The sequence below is a fragment of the Cygnus atratus genome, chromosome Z, assembly GCF_013377495.2.
Source record: "Cygnus atratus isolate AKBS03 ecotype Queensland, Australia chromosome Z, CAtr_DNAZoo_HiC_assembly, whole genome shotgun sequence".
NCBI lineage: Eukaryota > Metazoa > Chordata > Aves > Anseriformes > Anatidae > Cygnus > Cygnus atratus.
In genome coordinates this window covers 35,432,969-35,456,207 of record NC_066396.1, presented here as the reverse complement: position 1 = coordinate 35,456,207, position 23,239 = coordinate 35,432,969, and the positions used below count along the sequence as shown (strand labels likewise).

The following is a 23,239-nucleotide window of genomic DNA, read 5'->3' as shown; positions in this document are numbered from 1 at the left end:
TTCTCTGAAGACCAGACATTTACTGCTCAGCTACAGAGACTGTCCAGGATACTAAAACTGAACTTTTTTCAGCCAGTTTGCTAGGAAAAAGAGACATATTCAAGAAACAGAAGAACTAATAAAGTCTAGCTTTTTGTTTCTTACTGCTGCTGTTCCAGAAGAGTAAATCCAGCTTTCCTCTACCACCCTCCTTTAAAAGCTAGAGAAGGCAAGAGGCATCGTTTGCTGCAGATTGTCAAAGTCAGATTTCTAGTTAATCCACCAGTGACATATCAGCTCACAGATTATAAGCAAGCTGCTTTGACTCCAGAAAGAATAAGAAAACAGAAGTCATAATGTCTTGTGTTCCCCCAAAAAAGTGAAGTTATAAAGAAACCTTTAAATGGCCACTATAGCAGATTAAGAATGCTAACTAGCTTGCAGTGATCCCAATTTCCTATACGGATGACATGCACAGCTCAGATGAAAGAATGAGTACTAAATGTTGTTCGAATTATATAGCTCTCCCTTTAACTTGATAAGCATTTCCTCCTTACCAGAAACTGCATATGATCATACCATAAGGGCAACCAATTTCCAGTTACTTGTGAGGATAAGAATTATGTCATCATTTCATACAAGCAATCCAGAACAGAAGCGGTAAAATTGTAAAGCTTCCACAACAGTTTATAAATAGTAAAAAATATCTTTTCAATGTCTGTACACCAAAGGGTAAAGGGAAAGGGTATTCCTATACTCTGGCAAACAAGTAAATGTAATTTAATATGGAAATGATGGAAACTACAAAGTCATTTAAGCTTGCTATTTTGCAATCCAGTTGTTTAATTGTGACATTATGGACATGCAATGAATTAATTTACCCTGAATTTCAACAAAATCCAAACAATGTAGATACACAAATGAAACTGACTAATGTAGGAAGAAAATATCTAAAGACCTATCTGTCAATACAATTCTATAGAAACTAAGACAACATTTAGTACTTAATATCAAAGATTAAAAATAATCTATCTAAAAATCTGAGAACTATACACACACACGTGTATATGCATTTATTCATATATATATCATTTTACAGATAGATACATTTATGTCAATGATTTATCAGACATTCTAAGTCTATGCAGCTTCAAGATGCTGAATCTGAATGCACTGTTGTTGCACAGCTGAATAAAAAATTTCAAAATTTTGGTATTATTATAACTTTCTCCAAAGTTTTCAGCAGCTTCATGCAGCTGAAATTAAAATCTATTTATATAAGCTTGTGCCACCCTCCTCCTTTGCAAAGTTTTAACTGCTATTTGAAAATTACTGTTTTTCTGCTTGCTTATGGAGGAGAAAAAGTGATCAAAGCACGTTTTCCTTAACACAGAACACAAACATCAATATCAATATAACTGCTTTTGTAGCCTGCAACAATGTGTTATTTAACAGGAAATAACTACAGCATAACACAAGTATTATGTACCTCATAGGGAAAATGACCCACATGTGAAAATCAAAAACAGGAAATCCTAGCAGAGCCATGAAGTGGCTTTCACTTGGCCATTAGTGTTAACAAACATTTAAAAAATATTTAGTGAATTTATTTAAACTAACTCTTTTTGTTCCTCTTTCCAATTCTTCAATTTTGGCATGTGTTTAGCTTGCAGTTGACAGAGAATTTCTTAATACAGTGAGTTATGAGGGCTTAAAAGCTAGATTATTTTTTAGCTACGGGTTCATTTCTCAACGTGAACTTGAATTGCGATCATTTTTGCTTTTTTAGTCCAACAATGAAAAAAAGGAGATTCTACAACTTAAAATTAAATATGCACCTTTCAATCCACATAATATACATAGTGCAATATAATTTGATATTGTGGGTAAAAGAGTAAATAATGGGGAGAACTAAAACTGTTACTGTAAATAATCAGAGAATAATTATTCTGTAATGGTCTTAGTAATAATATAAACCATATTAATAGCAAAAATATTCTCTTCCTTCTAGAGGAATGTTGGGAAATTCAAGAGAAACACATGCATGAAGCACTGAACAGACACTACAAAATCACAGTTTATTGATTATTGTATTTTACTAATCTCATACAGAATTGTAAGAATATACAGATACTTTCTTTTATATGCACAAGTAGCTCAAATTTATAAATCATTGATAATGGAGAGGATGCAGGCCATGGCTCTGAAAAACATTACATTCCTAAGTAATACAACATGCACATACTATTCTTTACTAATCAGAAAGTAAAATATAGAAGTAACAATGCCAAATATTCTGCCTCAACATTCTCCAACACCTACCCCTGACATTAGGCATTCAGAACTTCATGGAAATCAAAATTTCAAATATTTCTAAAAACAGGTGTTTAAATTTAAGTCCTAAAATCCCTATTTGTTTATCTGTGTTAGTGTCCAGCTTGAAAGGTACATAGCGTGTAACAGCTTACAGGACAGTCAAAGCAATACCTGCCTGTGATGAGAAGAAAACTTAATAAAAGGAAGGACCTGACAGAATGTAGCAACTCACACAAAGTCTTCACCAACTTCAACAAGATTTGGAATTAGGCACTATCTACCAGAATAAGTGACTTCCCAAGCAGTTTCCATTTTTCTTAACTAATAAACAGATTTCATAACTTACAAGCTGATTGGTTACAGTATGCCTGGTTCAGAGCCTCGAACACATGAATGAGCTTTCATGGGTTTTACTACAGATCTATTTTCAGAGCAATGCATACAAATTAAAGACATTTTACTCTGTTGTTCTACCTCTAGAAGAGGCAGAGAAATAAAGGAAATCTTTACAAGTAAAACAAAGAAACAAGTAACTGATTTGCTGTTTTCCTAACATTCACGGCCTATTCATGGCCATAAATTACATCCATTTAAAGTTAAAACACTCAAAAGAAGATCCCCACACACTCTTCTTAACTAATGCTTAGTTGGGTTCTAAATCAACTTAAGTTAACAATATGTAGAGTCTATCTAACTAAGAATATCCACAAAAACTATGGACTAACCTGATTTGCTTACATTGCTTCTAAAATCACTCATTTAAGTTACTGGCGCAACTCTGTAGAACACATCCTTTAGCCACAGAGCTTAAGAAAGAACACATGTAATGTGAAGAAGCCCTGTGTAGAGATCTACAAAGTACAGTAACTTCAGTATTGACTTTCTTAAGAAAGTGAGTTCAGATCTTTAAATGCTAACTTGCTTCAACAAATTAAAGACAAACATTGTTAGAGATGGATGTTTAAGACATATCAAAAAAAATAATAGGAATTATGTCTTCCTTCCTTACTTGAACTAAACAATTAATCACATTGCCAATAAAAAGGAAAAAGTACCTAACCCCACATAAATACTTCATCTTAATGATCACAATGGTGCACTGGCTTCTTACAAAGTACGATGCAGAACTAGAATAACTCACTTTGATTTAAAATTCCTAAATTTCAAAGAGCTCAGCTATTTCCTTGCACTGTGTCACCACAACCTTATCAAAGCCACTGTGATCTGCAGTGTACCAGGCATAAGCGTGTTCCCCACACATGTGACTACACAGGAGCTCTAGAAAAACAGTTCAACTGTACTGACTTCAGGGTGCAGGGCATTGTATGCACAATACACACACAATCACTGTTTCATAGCTTTATGTGAAAAGGAGAGGTTTATGTTATTGCTTCTGAGTTATTGCTGCCTGTGGTGCTTGTGTTGATCAGGGATGGGAGAATTACAACAGCAATTACATGTATGGCAAGAAAGTGCTCTTTCCTACATAAAAATCAAAATAAACAAAGCAGTGCATATGAAAATTTGTTGTTCCAAAACAGCAAAGATGTGACAATGAAGTGACAAGAACAGGTACACAATTATAACTACAGGATGAAAGCACACTCCATGCAACAGAACCACTGACAATATTGTATGTAATATACCGAAACAGCTCATGGGCAACACAAGGACTTACGTACTACAAAACATTTTGCTGCTGTTGAAATTCTGTGATAGCAGCCGTCATGGTATCTCCACAAAACTGGTTTGTATCGTGACCCATTGGGAAAACACATTTTCTTTAATGCTGACAAAACCAAATCTGAAGAGAAGTTTCTACAATGTATGATTCTTAAAAAAAAATAAAAAAATAAAAAAAATCGACTTACAGAAAGTGTTAAATAGCAGCAAAGAGCTAATTATACCATACTAACTTCCTTTTGTCTAGTATAAAAGGACATTTTCTTACTTTGCCTGGCTGAGTATAATAGCCTATGAATTATGAGATCAAAGCAGCAAACTGTATGTTTTCTAAAGTAAGAGTTTCCTTCACCAAGTTTTACACTTACTGCAGCTAAAAGAGCTGTGTGAAGGGATCAGCACTAAACCCAAAGGACAGGCTATGCACAGCAAGAAAGAGAGCAACTCCCTCGTGCTTTCTGCAGGTCACTACCAAGGACCATGTTAGCAGATCCACACCAGACCCTTAACAGGCAGCTCTGCTGCTACCAGTAATTAGCTTGGACAGCTCTGGCTCCAGGAGTAGCAGCAAGGCTACACCATAATGAGCTCAGCTGGGATTAGCAGGACAGGGCAGGGAACCAAGAGAGCTGAGGCATTCTGCATTGCGTATGTATCACAGAGATCAAACAAGGATGGTTGGCTAGGTTATCCCCTCACCACCTCATTCCAAAAATGAAGCACGGCAGTGTGTAAAACACAGGCTAATGAAGAGCGACACCTCCAACAGATGAGAGCCACATTAATTAACACAATCCCTAGATCATGGAATACAGTTTCTGTTAGTGCTAGCAAACTTGTAACTTGTCACTGATTTAAGAGGAAAAAAAGAAACCATGTTTTCGTTTCTGCTTTTGGTAGAAGATGGTTTTATCTCAGAATTTTGCAAGAAATTCCTTTTATGTGGCCTGCAAGACACAATCTTCAGAAAAAAATAGCAGCATGTTTCTTTATGTAAACACCATTTAAGAAACAAACTCACTTTTCAATCAATAGCTTTTTGTGTTCCCTTTTGAAAAAAGCCAGTTCATTCCATACAGCATCGGAATCCTCCTGACAAAGCTGGCGGGGGTCTGCACACTGGTATCTGCTTTTACTGCTTGCAGTCCTGTTTGTGAGTGAAAAGAGGTTGTTTGTTTTTAAATATATACATGTTTTAGGATTACAGTAACAAAAACATCCCTGCTTTCAGAAAGTATAGATTCTAAACTGTGGCATCTACAGAATACAAATCTTGTTGGACGAATGGAGTCATACAGTCTGTGAAACATGACATCTTAAATGTGGTATTATATAAAAGTTCAATTAAGTAGTTTCAGACAGAAATCTTAGTATGGCAGCAGGGCTCTCAACTGTGATGTGGTAGAGCAGTGGCACTTGCATTCATTCTGTCAACATTCCTTAAAACACTGGGAGGAGAAAGCAAAAGGTGAACCCATCACCCAATTTCTTGCAAAAAAATGGAGAGACACCAGCTCTCCTAATGCCCCCACAAACAATCTGGAATTTCTATTAATAGTCAAACTGTCGACTTACTGCCTAATAAAAAATAAGGAAAAAGGGTACTGAACTTAAAAGAACAGAAGAAGCAAATGAAAGTATTTCACAAATTTTCTTTCAGTTTAATATTTTCAATGTTTATTAAAATGCAAAAGATAAAAAATATTAAAAACACATCCATTAATTTCAAACAGTCTGTAATTTAAATTTTTGTTGGGTACTGAAATTAACTGTCAGAGAACATGGTAACCTCATAAAGCCCCATCATCTTCGCAGTCACACATGTCAGTGGAAGTTGTATGTACATTGACTGGTGGATCAGGTCCCATCAGCTGCCATCTAGATAAAAGACTCTAATCTATGAAGAATCAGAAAGAATGGGGTCCTCCAACACACAAAGGATCAGAAGTGCCACATAAGTACCCGATACCGATTTCTTAATGCATGATTTACATTACACCAGCAATATAAAGCTTTTTGAGATGTCAAAATGAAAGTGTAAGGTGTAACAATTGACAGACTGTTTTTATTTGTGTCTTGGCTACTTTCCCCTGTTAGCATATCATATGACAGCTTCATAGAATCCTGTCCTGACGACAAAACTTAACAAAACCCCCTACTCTTAGGGCGTCTTAATTATAAATGAAAAAAAATCAGATTAACAAATAAAGTTTTTTATATTACACTTTATCCAATACCTACTTTTTCCAAATAGACTCCTGTCAGAACACAAGCTGGCCCCATTCATTTTGAACAGAAACGGAAGTTGTTTTTGTCTTCCTCCTTTTCCTTTCTCAGTGCTTCGCTATATGTCAAAGTTTGAATTTACTATCTTTAGGCTGAGTTTTGTACTTTTTCAGTTTTGGTCTGTGAACCATGAATGCCTACTTAGAATTAGGCACAGATATAAATGATTTCATTTCATAAGCATCTATCATCCAGTAAGTTTTCAGCTTGCACTGAAATTAAAATAGAGAACTACAAGATGAAATTCTCCTTTTATTCCTAAACAAAGCAGACCTTTTTTTTCCTAGTTTACACAAATCTATTAGATATTTGTGCTTCAACATTTCAAAAAAAAAATTCTTGTGCTACCATTGCATGTAGCAGATTTGTACCTTACTTCATTTTCATTCAGATTTTTTTTCTCTTTAAAAGACAAATCATACTTAAGAAAATGCCACAGTACCACAAATATACTCAAATGGGTCAAACAATTAGCTATATATGAGGAATAATTTATTATTCACAATAGGACCATTTATGTCACACTGGACATCCTGAATGGCTATCAGTTTTGCAGCAATTTCTGTGACTTTTTTTTTTTGGCTAGAGATACATTTTAAAAGTCTGTGTCAAGCTGAATAAGTATTTCTCTAGTTACTGAAAGATTTTTTTCTAGTAAAAAAGAATTATTTCTAGTAAAAACCTACAGCTTAGTATACACATATTATAGGTTCCGTTTTGCTTGCTGAACTCCTACTAAAGCCACTAGGACATAAGGACCTGCTAACATTGCTTTCTTGAAATATCGACTAAAAACTGTACTTCAGCAGTGTTTGATAATTGAATTGACAGAAATGTCCTTGTATCAATAAAAGTACGTGTTTACCAAAAATCTTTATGCTAAGGACTTCAAAAAAAGAATTTCTCCATAAAATGTTCACTGTTTTGTATAGAACTTAAGGGGAAATTATACATAGAATCTTCACTATTTAGATTTTGCTGTTGTAGACTTTTCATATTCTCTCTTTTTCCCATTCATAGATATATTACTGCAGTATTTCTGTAAAATGATCAGAAATAATTGATTTTATAATCATTTAACAGTTGAAAACATCTTGCTTTTCATGCATACATTCTTTTTAAACTGTTAAAAAAGGGATTTTAGGATTAGCTTCAGTTCATGTTTGAATCACTAAATGTTTCACACACAGGCTATTATTGCTTTATTGCTAAATGAACAAAATTATTTTTAAAAAAACTGTTTGAAACATAAGGAACAACTGTTCCATTATAGGAAATTATAAACATACACAGTCAACAAATTAATCAGCTGGGGAATTAGACAAGCATAATCAGCAGGCACTAGCCAACCTTTGTCCAGTACTCAGACTCAAAATGAGATCCTAAATAAAATAAGTCAAAGTGTCAGTTCAAGACATTTTACTCTTGGTTACAACTGCATTTTTTCTCATATAGAGGTATACCACTTATTTTGCTCTAACATGAGATAGAGTCTTGATCACCACATAGCAGCCTCTTCCTTGAACTCAAATTCTCTTTTGAATGCCTATATAATAATTTTGTTCAGATTTCTTGTGTAAGGGAAATGTTTTTAATGAGCTATGTAACTTACCTGCTATCACCTTCTTCCCATTGCTTTAATTGCTCTTTTAGTGCTCTGTAGTTGGTCTGTAACATCTGCAGCCTCTCTTTGCGTTTTTCATGGGCTGCTCTTAGCTCATCAGTTTCTTGAGTCTGTATAGCACCAAAAAGAAGCAATATTAGAGTTTGGCAAAATTTAAGAGACTTTCACATAGATGTCGTAAAACAAAATTTCCATTTAAGTTACATTAAAAGCCTAAGAAATCTAAATAGAAAGATGAGGAATCACTGTCTCTGAGGTCACATGCAAATTTACTTTTTGTTATTGCTACTTTTAAGAAAGTGTGGCAAAAAAATACTTTTTTTCATGCTGCTGAGAAATTTTAGAAAATTTACTATCAGAATATCAGTGTTCATCTTGTGAATGCCTTTGTTTAATACACCTAAACATAGACTGATAAAGGATTGTTGGCATTATCTTTTCCTTTGAAGTAATTTTTTTCTTTTCCTTTTGCATGGAAAATAATCTGTGCATTTTGGAGTAAACCATTGGCTACACCGAAGTCTAAATTAAAAAAAAAAAAAATTCAATTTAAATGGCATCAGGATATCCTGAATTTTAATTTTTTTTTAATATAAATATATATAGACAAACCTACAACACCCAGACTTTGGCCTCTAGCTATGCAACAAACAAGAAAGATAAACAAAGTTTGCAATAGTTTTTATTAATCCAAATCTTCCTTTTAGAGAATGAAAAAATAAAGTATGCCTTGACTTATATAAAAGGATAACATAATGCAAGTTAGAAAAAAAATAAAATATCATCAAATAATCATGTTTTCATAAATGACAATACTGTGCTCTGGGGAAAAAAAAAAAAAGAAAAGAAAAAAAAAAGAACATTAAGAAGATGACATTCCACAGTATGAAGCAAGTTGAACTCTGGCATACAATAGTAAAGAATTCACCAGACATTATCCTGTAATAAAATCTGTTCTCATTGCTGCATTTTCAGTTCAATGAAAATCCTTCTTGTAGAGTGACTACAGAACATGTTCCTTAATACCTACGTTAATCACAATACTTTATTTGTATGCATTATATGCATGTTTATATGCAAGGGGGGCTTTCAGCATTAGCCAGTGTGTAAGATATGCCAACAGTCAGAGCAATAAAAATTAAATCCCACCATAAAAACATGGCAAGGGTTTCTACAGAAGACCTAACTATGGAATACTTACACTAAGCTTGGCTTCTAAAACGTAGCCCAGTTTTCGTAATACATAAACAAAGCTGAAAAACATCGGCTAAAATTCATATGCTACTGTACATGTAACAAGAAGATTTCTGTTAGTGACTCAAGCTACACTGAAAGCAGATTTAAGAATATAAACAGGTTCCAAAGTGTTATCATTATCATTAAATGCTTTTTCATTTTTTTTTTATTATTGTTATTTTCTCTCTCCTGAACAACCTCTAAACTAGATAAAATGATACATTTAGATTTAACTACGAAGTACCTTTAGATACATTTAGATTTAACTACGAAGTACCTTTAACCTGTTTTAAGTCGCTCATATAAATAATAGAATGATATTTTTTAAAAAGTCACACTAATTGCAAAATGCAGATCAATTTATGACAAAGGATATACAGACTATTACCAAGCTTTGCTTAATGCTACAAGAGGAAATCTTGACAAGAATACAATTACAGATGCTGTGTTTTCAAGTGAAGTTCACAAATCCAACAACGTCAGAATAATGATCACAGAATCACATGATTCTGTGACCATAATTCTGACATTGTTTGATGTTGCTAGTGAAAATTGATCAAGACTGGTAAGGCACTGGGAAGTAGTATCTTAGGCATAAATCCTGAGAAGTTTATTAGTGTCAATGCCCTTTCAAGGGTGTAACCAAGTGCAGAATTTGGCCTTTCCTATTTATGAATCCACATTTTTCATTATTGCTTACCTGTTTCAAAATCTATTCCCTTACAGTTATACCCTTACCAGTTGCTCTGCTCTTGCAGAAACAGAAATAGACAATTGTCCTAATTGCTCTCTTTTATTAAAGTACTATGGATTTCAGAACTTTTAAATAAATTTATTCTGTTATTTCTACAAGTTCAGTTAGTTCCATCTCTTTCTGACTGAATTATGTTACATTTTATAATAAATAGACTGTCTTGTGTACAGTCATCTATATAGTGATTGAAATGGGACAGAGTGATCATCTCTAGCAGTGGATCTCCAGGTTATTCTCTAGCTCTCCTCTGACATTCTATAATACTTCACATCAGATAATGAAAGACAAAAGTCCAGTCTGCAAAAGAAAGTACCCAACTGCTATTTAGTCATCCTGTTATTTGCAGGGAGCTCAGATAAGCCAAAAAATATATATATAGTTATATATATGCTAATTGTTATTTGAAAATGTTGTTTCTTTAAATTACCTGTAACAACAACTGTCAAAGTAAAAGTTGAACTAAAATGGAATCAAAAAATATACTGCTTCAATTCTTTGAATACTCAGGCTGAGAAGAAGTAAGGAAGCTGACAATTACAAAAATATTTTTTCCATAACTACTGATGTGCCAATACTATAATATTAATATACTTTCTGCATCTGAACACCCTCCACAGAACAAGACTACATATGAAGTCAAAACTAAGTGTAATAGTGTGCCTTCTCTCACATAAATATGTATTAAGTTGGCCCTGAAGACTTATCTACTTATTCTGGTTCTAATTCTGAGCAAAATTTTTGAACTTTAAACCAAAAAAAAAGTTAACATTTCAAGGAAGATTCTCCTATCGCTTTTGGTAACCTTCCCCCAAAGGTCAAGATATCTTCTGTAGACTATGCAAGGGATCACAGTTCTAGACACTAGAGAAGGAGATGGGATGTAAGAGAAGAGAACGTTCTTAGCTCATTGAAATATCCAGCTTCTGGCAACCAAACTTCTACTCACTCCTTAAAGACAAACAATACACTGATGTACTTTGTGGGGACCAGCATTAGTACTAGCTTGACAATATGTCACACAAACTCCACCAAACACTCTAATTTACTTTGACATTCTCTTCCCTCAAGAAGGGTGAAAAAGAGGATGCTCTGCTACTTTTCAGTACACCTGGGAGTGCAGAAATGAAACAGATTCTGTACCAAAATTACGGACACTGAGGATTTCCTTGATTGCCCTGTTTATATTAGCTACAAGGACAGAAAGAGCCAGCTTTCCTTGGTTAGAAATGAAGGAGAGGAGAACTGGAAAACCCTGGAATGGGACCTTGCCTTTTTCTGTTCCTTTGTAGTACTGACTGGGGCATCAACGGTGTTTATTTAGTGTTACCAATTTTTCAGAAAGATGGATAAAATCACAATCTCATCTTCAGAATATGCATCATCAGTATGTTTGTTTGTAGATGTCTCTTCAATTTTTCTCAGCAAATGTATTTCAAGTAATTATATAGTCAACTCTTGGCCTGAAGAGGCAATAATGCAAGTGCTGTTTTCAAAAAAGTTGATCCCATGCATTATTCTTCACAGGAAGCAATGCCTGAGGGGAGACTAATATACAGAAAATATACAATACCAATCAAATTATTCTGATACTAATGGTGTGACAGCTGAATTTATTGCCATGCCAGCAATGGCCTCACTGAATTCAGAATGTACTGCCACAAGCGAGATAGTCTTTAAGACTTTTAAGTCTAAATCATAGAACCACAGAATCACAGAATGGTTTGGATTGGGAGGCACCTTAAAGACCATCCAGTTCCAACCCCCCTACCACGGGCAGGGACACCTCCCACCAGACCACGTTGCTCAAAGCCCCATCCAACCTGGCCTTGAGCACCTCCAGGGATGGGGCATCCACATCTCTGGTCAACCTGTGCCAGTGCAGCACCACCCTCATGCGAAAGAATTTTTTCCTTATACCTAACCTAAAGCTCCCCTCTTTTAGTTTAAAGCCATTCCCCCTTGTCCTATCACTCCACCCCCTGACAAAGAGTCCCTCCCCAGCTTTCCTGTAGGCCCTCTTTAGGTACTGGAAGGCCGCTATAAGGTCTCCCCGGAGCCTTCTCTTCTCCAGGCTGAACAACCCCAACTCCCTCAGTCTGTCTTCACAGGAGAGGTGCTCCAGCCTTCTCATCATCCTCACGGCTCTCCTCTGGACTCGCTCTAACAGGTCCATGTCCTTCTTGTGCTGGGAGCACCAGAGTTGAGCACAGGGCTCCAGGTGGGGTCTCATGAGAGCAGAGCAGATGGGGAGAATCACCTCCCTTGACCCACGGGCCACGCTTCTTTTGATGCATCTTTCATGTTCATATTTTCTATGCGTTGAGACTTTGGGTTAGATTCTCTCAGGTATACATGGAGATAAACTTTTCAATTTGTGCCAAAATACAATCCCTGCTTACCTTTTTTGTAAAACTGACCTATCACAAGAGAATGAGGAAGAAGCTCAGGAATATGCTTTGTAAGGCTTCCTGATTTTTTCACCTGACATTTACCACAGCACATTCAATGTAACAAATTCTGCTTTAAATTACATGTACTGAATATATCTTTCATATTGCATACCTCTAAACATGAGTAACAACGACAACTGAAAAAATGAGCAGAAGGTAAGAACAAATTTAAAATGATTGTAACTGTTTATGAAAATATGATTCAGCCAGAGTTTGGTTTTGTTCGACTACCTTGAGACAATATTCAGAGATACAATTTGAAACCAGTAGGTCATTCAAAAGGTATTATTTAAAATAAAAAATAAACCAACAAAAATCTATACAATAGGGACAAAATAGGCAATTGTAATTTATGGTCAGTGAAGCTTTTCTACTAAGAAAGATTTTTTTTTTTACTTTTATTTCTTTTTCCAGCATTTGTTAGAACAACTTCTTCTGAGGCGTAACTTTTAAGAGTACAAGGGATAATATCTGTTCCAAATAATTGACTTCAGAATTTAAAATACTGGTTTCACTGTACAATAAAAAAAAATAATAATTCCTTGTACTTTGTGCTTCACTTTATTTCTGTACGACCATATGAATTTCTTGAAATCTATATCCTTAGAAACAAATTTTGAAAATGTATTTAACAAGCACATATTATTGATGACATAGCTTGAAATTTGGGCTTTCATAGTACTGCAAGAGAATCAACACAAGATTCTCTGCAGTAAAGGAAAAATGAAAACTAATGGAGAATGCTCTCTTATGCTAACAGTCCATAACAATACATGGATTTTGCAGTTTTTAAATGCGTGTTTATTTCGGTATATCTTTATCTATGCAAGCTTATACCTAGAAGGTGTTTTATTTTTATTTTTTTAATGTTCACCTTTAACTGCAGGGTCTTCTCTAAGTTTTCAATCTTCCTTTCAGCTATTTTAAGCTTCCTTAGCTCCTCTGACTTTCTAAAAGAGCTCTTTGGGGACAGAGACCTTGAACGTTTCACAGGTGGTTCCTGGAGAATAAAACAAGGACATGGTTGAACTAGTTGGAACACCGGATTATGAAAGACATGCAGAATTAAAGAAGTAATTTTGAATACTAATAATGAATTATAAAAAAAAAAATCTGCATGGAATACCAGAGAAATAACAAGCAGAATTACCACAGCGCTACCACTAAAGGTTTCTCTGTGACTCGTTAATGAGAATATTCATTTACATTTACATTGTTTCTTTCAGAATAATGATGTCCCATTAGGGAAGACTAAAGGGTTATAGACTCAGAAATGCAAGAAACCTCATTACAAAGGAGGGGATAGAGGCTGGTCTAATTGCTCTATAAGGGTCCAAGGTTACACTTGATAGGACAACCAGAAACAAGAGGGAAAGGATTTTTTTCCCTTTGAAATAGTTTAACACACTGTGAAGTTGAAGGAACAATATGCTTGAGGAATATAAATACAACAGACAGTAGATCTTATACCATAATGACCATATGGTCATTAACTATAATGTGACTAACTAGAGACAAGAATATGTGTTTATATTATGTACAGCTTCATATAGCAATCTGGAGAAAGAATATGTGAAAGTAACACTTAAACCGGGCAGCTTTCTTGTTCATTCTATGTCATATGTCCTTATGGCAAAGAAGGAAAGACCTCATCAAATTACTTTCAGATTTTCTGAATAACTTTGGTTAAGGACAGAGAATTACTAACACTTGCTTAGCACCTATAAGATAAAATGCTATTACATAAGTACATGAAGTCAAATAAAAACTTCATACAATTGCAATTATTGTTGTTGCATGTTGCTATTTTCTCTTTAAAATAACTGTTTTACAACAACAGGAATTCAGGTTAAAGTCTTCTTGAATACTATATATTTCAATACTTTTATTATTCTATTACATAAATTTAATGTTGAAGATAATCTTAAGTAGGAACTGGCATTTTTTTCTCTGACCACTATCTATAAGTATTAAATGTTTACAAGACACTGTACTTTCACTTGAAATTGCATGCATTTCAAAAAAGGGAGAAAACAAAAGTATCATGAAATAACAGAAAATAAAAGTATCAAATATTTAAGAATTTAAATATTGCCAAGGTGCCTGTTGTTTTGGATTTCAGTTTCTTTTGCTTCTGAAATAAGCCTGAATGATCAGAAAAGAAAAGAAAAAAAAAAGTGCAATGCCAGGAAAGAATTTTAGTACAACATACAAACTGAATGTCAAAAGGTGTATTTTGCATATTCATGTCAGTTCCTTGATATAACAGAAGAAACTAAAAGGAGGTTTTAATGAACATTTATAACAATATTTCCAAATTTATGGTTTCATATTGTCAGTATAACATTGTAGTGACTAAGAGTCATTCTTCTTGAAATAGTAAGACTACTAATTTTTTTTCTAATAATTCTGGTGGAGATATCCAAAAATTCTCTTCATTTAATAGATGCTGATATTAATCACTAATGCTATTAACAATGCACAAAATCAGATCAATCTCTTTCAAGTGTCTGAAGTGCAACACCTCAAGATCAACATATCAAAAATTTTAACCACCTTCAAAGTCCCAAATCTCTTGAATAAAGCCAATACTTGAAATAGAACTATCTATCAGATTTTCTAATCACTGCATACCCATATTAACTTTCCCGAAAAAAATGAAGAACACTATTTTTGAAGAAACGGTAAATTAAAAGTTAAACTTATAGTTATACATACAGAAGATTTGGAAAATATTTCTCTGAAATCAGGAATACAAAGCCAAAGTATTGCATCCTTTGTCAAAGAAGAGGACGACAAAGAGAAAGACCTGGACCAACCATCACCAGACTCCTAAGGGAAACTACTAGAAGAAACTCTAGAAGGGATGGAGAAAAGAGGAAAAAATATCTAAAAACGTGAGCTTCATAGTCTTGCTGCTTTAATCAAAGGTATGATACAGTTAGTCTAACCATTTTTCTTTAATATAACAGATATTCTAGATAGCTACCTGGGTTTGTGCTGTGAATCTTTTCCACAACTGAAATACAGGGCCAAGATATGGAAAATAAAACAAAAATTCGAAGCATTGATAGACATGGAAATACTGCTCTGTGAGAACAGGTGGGATCAGGGATGTGCATTAAGAAACATGATATTCTTTTAACATGTTTTTATCTGTTTAGTTATCAGACTACAGGTCTGTGGAGAGAAGGGGCTGGGGCTGGGCTTCACAGCAGCACATAGGTAGTCTGAAGGCAATCTTTGCTAAGAAGGCAGTTAAATTTTCCTACCAAGACAGAAAAGACTGTGTAGTAAAGTACACTGTAATTTGACTGCCTGGGGCTGCTGCAAAACTCAATTTGAAAGATGGCATCTGTAATATTCTTCTCACAACTGAAAACTTTGCTGCTGCTGTCAAGCTTAGGCATTTAATTTTTAATTCCATCCTCAAATTCCACAGTAAATTTAGACACATCTGTATTAAAAATATACACAATTGTAATGTGTTAAACATTTTCTAAATGTTTAGGAGTAACAACACTCATTTTTTTGAGAAAAAAATTTTAAGCCCAGCCAGTCAAGGGAATCAAAAGGTTTTCCATTTTATGATCCTAGAACATGTTTACAAAAGACTAAAACAAACAGAAACAAACATGATTTGTAATATTAGTGAATATGAAACTGTGATAGAAGATATAATGTAAAGAAATGACTGATAAGTGGATGTGACACACACACATTAACTGATAATGGAAGTACAGGAATGAGAAAAAGCAAAGATTTTTTCTTTTTTAAACAATCTCCTATTACCAGAGCTGGTACGATGTGGTACCACCGTGGGAAGAGGGTGGGAACAGTCAAGTTTTTGAATTTAAGCAGTTTTGTGTTGGAGTCACATGGCAAGCCAAAAAAAAAGAAAAAAAAAAACAAACAGAAGTTCAGCAAGAAATGCCTTGAACTTTTCTGTAACGCTCAGATCAATGTCTGCCAAGATACAGCACTGAAGACAGTGGGCAGAAATCTTAATGTTTTTTATCAGTTGATAAAACTGAGAAACATTGTTGAAGCTGAGCCAGAGGCTGACAGAGTAAAAGATATAGGGCTTTTTTAGGAGAGGAAAAATGGCAAATTCTTGATTCACTATGTATCAACAGGAACTTTATCAGTATTTCAAGTTAACTCATGCCTTTTAAGAGATCTTTTGTACCTTGAAATTATATAAATACTTAGAGGAATGCTGTAGAATGTATATCAATAAAAAACAATTATAACTCCCATGTATCATGCAATGGCAAGTTTTAGATCTATTTAGTGGTATTTAAAAGCTTGGCTACAAAAAATAAAAAATAGAAATAAAAATAAATAAAAACCCTCAAGGGCTGTATTACTGAATTGGCTAGCAAGAATATGGATGGCTGATTAATCAGGTAACAGAAATCATAGGTCACAAAGTTAAGAAGTTTTAGTTCCAAAAGGAGCTCTGTGAAGATCAAGCAACTAGCTTTTAATTCTTCATAGAAAATGGCAAGCAGCTATTCCACTTTCAACAGAGATTGAACAGTGTGGGTTACAATTGACTGTAAGTTTGCACTTACCATAAAAATGACACCATACGCGCACATTTAAGAAAGCTTTGAACCACCACATCATTTGCCTTGCAGAGCAAGTTGTTTCTATTACTCTATACTACAGCAGGCATGAGATTTGGATTTCTGCAGTGACGGTGTTCTACACTAGCCTATACATGTGTATACATCCATGCATTCTGCAGAATCAAACATAGGCGTAGGTATACAGATACTTGGCCCTAGATCCCAATTTATCAAACTAGTGCAAGTTTCTCTTTTGTCCTGAGGCCTTTTTTCTTTTTTTAACACCTTTCCAATTATTATTTTTTTTTGTCAAAATGTTTGGCTTTTTAGAGCAGAAAGGAATCAAAACATTCTCTTTCTGATCAGAAGTCATTCCATGCATATTTGTTCTTTGAATCCTGGGAATACATACAAATAAGAGGAGATGAAGGGTTAAAATGACAGAGTCTTTGTGAAGCCAAAAAAATCATCCTGGTAAAAAATGAATTGTATATCCAACATATTCTTCCTGCTAATAACTTTTTTCCTGAGTAGTTTGTCGTAAAAGGCTGAACAACAAGGTAACAGAAAGATATTTTACTGCAGTGGAACCTCAACAAAGACAGCAATACTGATTTGTATTTTATACCTCTATTTTGTGATCCTAAAGCCAGAATGTTTCTACAGTTTTCCTTACCATCTTGCCTAAATACAAAGGGCTTTGTCAACTTATTTCCCAAAAGTTTTAATACAGACTGCATGGACACATGAAAAAGTGTACATATCAAATGACGTATTGAAAGAGCATGGCTGGAGCTACATACTGAACGAGGAAAAGGTTCTCTACAACAGGATTTTGAAGTTGGTGCTTAGGTGTACTTAAGAGTTTAGTTGCTTTACTCCTGATACAGCGATCAGTTCACAACAAAAACAGCACACTTTTACTTTACTCCGAGGAAACACATAATGACACTGTAGTGAGTTAACCTTGCCTAAGGGCTTAACACCCACCTAGTCACTTGCTCACTCCCCTCAGTGACAGGGGGAAAAATAGAATGAAAATGCCCATGGAGTTACATAAAGAAATAGAGATTGGCTACCATTCACAGTCACGGCCAAAACAGACTTGACTTGACAAAATTGAATTTAATTTATCGCCTCTTAAAATAGATTTGGGTAGTAAGAAATAAAGACAAATTAAAACAAGACTTTCTCCCCCTGTCACATCACAGGCTCCACTGCACTCCTTCACTCTTGCCTCCTCCACCTCCCACTGAACAGTGCAGAAGGGAAGGGATGTAAGAGCTGCGGTCAGTCCCTCTGCTGCTCCCTCCTCCCCACACGTTTCCCTGCTCCTGAGTGAGGCCTCCACAGGCCACAGCTCCTGTGAGGAGAAACTGCTCCAGTGTCAGATCCCTGCCACGGGCTGCAGCGTGGATATCTACCATAGTGGTCCCCTCTGTGGGATGCAGGCTAATACCACCCTAGTGCCTGCAGCACCTGTCCCTGCTCTTTCTCTGACCTTGGTGATCACAGAGCTCTTTCTCACTTTTTTTTTCTTCACTCCTCACTGCCTGTGCAGCGTTTTGCCTTTTCTTAAATCCACTTACCCCAAGGCGCCAGCCGAAGCTGCAGGGCCCGGCCATGCCCTGTGGTGGGGCCGCTGGACCTGGCCACGTCCAGCACGGGGCAGCCCCGGCCGTGCCTCAGAGGAGGCCCCAGCAGACACCACCAGTGCCTGGGCACCTGCACCCGGTACGGACATGCAAAAGGAAAGTCAATCATAGTAGAATATGGTGGTCAAAATACTCTGAGTTAGCTATTTAATGAAAAGGAAAGGAAAACTAGGTAATCTGGACAGTCTCAGAAACAGTGTTTCTCTTAAATAGCCCTATGAAGTAGAGCCCATATTTCGAAAACTATGAGATCCACTGCTTCTTGATGGACATCAAACATTAAACTTTAAGTGCTCTAATACAAATATTCTAAAATATAGCTTTTCCCAAAAATAACATGCACTGCAGGATGTTCAGGTAGAACAAGCCATACAGTTTTTAAAGGAAACAATATGAGATGCTAAGCATAAGAAATACATGAGTTTTCCAAGGCAGTAAATTGATGGTCCACTCCTGCAGACTACTTATACCACAGAAGCATGCTCCTATTTGCTTCCTTCCTACAGAAACCTATTTCAAGTTTTCCATATTCCAAATTTCCATATTCATACCACAATCAAACAGAAAATTTATATGGGGAAGAGACTGAACACACTCACAAACATAATGACTTAGGTTTATTTCATAAGTCAATTTAAGCCACAGAATTGTTTACAGATTTTTTCAGTAGCTTCAGTTTGCAAATGTTACCTGGTGCCTAAATTTAGTGGCAAGTTATCTTGAAAGAAGCAGACCAGCATTATGCAGAGTTTAAAAAATGTTGAAAGTATGCACTTCAAAAGCACATCATTACTATTCTTCACAGAAAGAAAAAAAAAGTGCTATGTCATATTTTAAAAATAAAGATTTTGAAAAATAAAATCTGTTTCATTTATAAAATCATAATAACTGTTTATATTCCTCCCATTTTTCTTCTAGGGAACGATGGTCATTCTAGTAAACACAACAAAATAGCTGATAAATATTCATTTAAAGAAACCTACAAAGAATTTAGCTTTCAAATATTTCATTTAATTAAGAATCCCTTATTCAGTATTTAATAAGGTAAAACTTTCTACTCCCAACAGCTATTTTAACAAGTCTTTGGCAGATAACACAAGAACCATTCAAACAAGCTTCCAGAATTATAAACAGCATCAACAGATATTAAAATTATTATCTGGACCCTTGAGCAAAAATGTTTGGCTTTACCAGCCTTACTTAGACACAAATACACAAGACAATACACTACCCTACCTTATGCTTTCGTCCAGTCCTTACATTGTTGCTTTCCAGAGTTTCCGTAATACACAAATTATGCTCTGCTAGGCTAAGACTTGTTTTTTTCAATTTTTCCTGTAAAAGCTCAATTTCAGATTTCTGCATGGTGATAAGACACTCTAGCTCACCTAAGGAAGGCTGTTGAAATACCTAGAAAATGATAGTACAGGTAGGTTATATTAGTAACAATAAAATCAGAGGCATAACAAATAAATAAAACTGCCCAGATAATCGTATTACCGATACCACAGGGAATGTGAGACCTGTAAATAACTCTGCCTTTGAAGATGCATTATGAATTCAAAATCAAAACTTGGTTCCTAAGTGTTAACTAAACATTTTCAGAACAACAGTATCATATTTTCCAAATTCAAATTTGCACTCTTAAAAAGTTGCTTTATACGGACATTTCTTCTGCAGCAACTTGTTCTACTATACTATTGTATTTCAAAATCTCAAGACAACGTTAACTAGACGTGTTTCCAGTTAAATGTCCATTTGATAGGTATAACTGGCCCTATCAAATGGATAAAAAATAATTCTGTCAGCATATTCTGTCAGTACAGATATTCTTAATTAGAACCTGCCTCAGAAAGATACCTTTTTAACATAAATCTACATAACCTGTATCCATGATGCTCATACACTTAGCACAAGTGTTGTAGTCAAACTGAAAACTTACAGAAAAGATCAATATCAATCCTAGATCACAGTGTTATTCAAGCCAGATATGTAATTTCATGAAGCTATTAAATTCCAGCACCCTTCCCAGTCATTAATCAGTTCATACTAATTCCTTGGCATGATGCAATACTGCCATACATTGCTCACCTTCAGCATGAGGTGAAGCCTTTTCAGACCAACAGGTATTTTCATTGGTATCAGATATCTTTAAAGTATAACCCCAATGTCCAATAGAGGACTCTATGTGTGTACAAATGACTAAAAGTGTGAGTTACCACGCTTGATAAATTATTTATTGTCAGCTGAGTTTTCATTACTGCCTGTGATCACACCCCGCTCCCTCACAACCACAAGGCAAAACATTGTTAGTTTAGCACAGACAATATTAATCTATCTGTTGTAGTCTATGGCAATCACAAAGGGAAATGTATTAGCTCAAAACTCCTTCACAGTGCTTTAAGGCTGGTGACAGACATTCACCTTGCAAACAGCTGTGCCAGACAAAGATAATATAATTCCCAGATGGTCAACACACCAGGCAGTTGGAGGTTAGCACCCCAACACTTCTGCTGAAAAGGATGATGTAAAGCCCCTCCCTACTTTATTACAGGAATAGAAGGGCATATGAGTTTAAAAAGTCAATGCAACTGTCTTGAGCTGACCCAGCTGACCTTGTATTGCACTGACTAGGGCAAACTCATGAAAACCCTATTGCCAGCAGTGCTCTCATCAAAGACAATCAGCTATCGAACAGTAAAATCTTCAATCAACAAAGCTCAATCCAGAAGAAAACTTCCTCGAGACTGACTAGAAGTTTTATTTTACACATACTTTCCCTGAGTAGACAGGTTCTGACAACCTGACTTGGTGGCAATGTTTTGAACATATACTGAAGACAAATACTCATTTCAGCTGAGAAGAAAATATTAGGTGCAATTATCATCTTTTCCTACTCTTTCAAATACTGGAATGCACAACCAGGTGTTAATAACACAAACCAGGAGGGTATGATGAAAAGATCAGAAAAGGCAGTGTAAAAAAGGTTAAGCAAACCAAATGATTTCAAAATTCAGGCCAATTGGAGAAGAAATGGCAAGAAATGAAGAAGAAATAGCAAGTGTGATTAAAATCACACTGCTAGCAAACAAACACTCTAGTAAGCTTAGCATTTGACAGAAACAGAGTAATAGACATAGTTATTTGATTTCCTGCTATGCAGAATACGAAACTTTTCATAAACATAACTTTTCATAAACTCACAGTTTCCACAAATAAACCCAAATTAGAATTACCAAGGACTTTTGTCAACAAAAGTGTAACCCTTTAAACAGCTAAAAAGCACAGGAATGTTGTCAAAGAATAAAAGTTGTCCATGCTTTGATGACTGTTCCTTAAATAATTTCTGTTACTCATTTTGCATAATTTAGGCCATATGTAGTTGCAAACAGATGTAATTTCCACCAATGATCAGCATAAGACCAGTCTATATCAAAAATCTGAACCAAAAATTTGGTACTGTGTAAAATGGATGGGAAAAAGAAACAACCTAAAGGACAGAAATAGTGCCAACTGGTATGGGAAATTTATTTATATTTCAGTTATATACTTTTTTCTTAACTTACCTTTGTTCTTTCTTATTTAGAAAGACATACACCTACCAATATGTCCAATTTTATTGATTTCTCAGCCAAAAGTAAAAAAAAAAAAGTAAAAATCTAAATGCAATGCAAGCTGTATTTACATTATAACTAAATAACTATGTATTTACATAATAACTAAAGATGAAATCTACAGTTTCAGTCTGCTATAGGCATTTTAATTCATATTGTCCAGGACTACAATTTTAAGAGCCTAGAACTGTTAAATGTTGCTGATTTTTGAGCTACAATAATTATACAATTTAACTAATGATTAACTTCATACTGTTTCATTTATCTTTGGTTTCCTCCATCAAAAATGAAATGCACAGTTTTATGAAATTTAAATCTATATACGAATCACAGAATAGATCAAATCCTTGCTCCTATATGTCAATCAAGTTCTGCAACTCACTTTAATAGGACCAGCAGAGGAACAGGGTTCCTGAATGCTTTTGTTTTGTTTTGTTTTCCCCTATCCACTTCTTCTCCTAGAAGATAGCTCTAGAAATTACCACACAGTGATACTTATGTAAAGTTGAAATACTGTAAAGGCACAGTTTCTAGTAAAGGTCTTACAACAGTCTTTGCGCACATGCTATACATGTACATCTTGGAAAGCTAAAACCAACAAAGCCAGATTTTAACTTATATTTCCAGTAAGCCTGTGGTTTTACTCTCAAAATGTTCAGCAGATCACTTTTACCAACACAGAAATTACTATACAGTTCGTGTCTACAAACCTCAAACCCTGCTTAATTTTTTGTATGTACATGAAGTTTCTTTAGTTTCAGGAATTTGAAGAACTCAGACCGTAACTAAAGAGGTCTACTTGCAAAACTGAGGTTTTGTTTATCAACGGACTACAGTTCAAGAAGAACTGGGTATCATTTTCTGTTTAATTTAACATTTCCTTCACTATTTGATAAATATTCTTCTACATTTCCTAGCCTAGAAGCCTTTGTTTACTTAAATATCAATGGAACTTTCAACTATGGATTTTTAAGATGTGAAAAAAAGACTGAAAGCCGGATGAAATTTCTTCCACTGATCTTTTGTTTCAGATTCATTCCCATTTAACTTCACATCATTGAAGTTTTG

The 23,239-nt window shown here is 35.0% G+C and overlaps 1 protein-coding gene across 1 annotated transcript in view; it reads right to left on the bottom strand.

The window, feature by feature from the left end:
- CNTLN (centlein) overlaps positions 1-23,239 on the bottom strand; it is a 207,473-nt gene that overhangs the window by 97,589 nt on the left and 86,645 nt on the right. Inside the window, 4 exon segments of the mRNA XM_035558564.2 lie at positions 5,000-5,125; positions 7,877-7,998; positions 13,203-13,328; positions 19,794-19,967. Of these exon segments, the coding sequence (XP_035414457.1) occupies positions 5,000-5,125; positions 7,877-7,998; positions 13,203-13,328; positions 19,794-19,967 (548 nt within the window).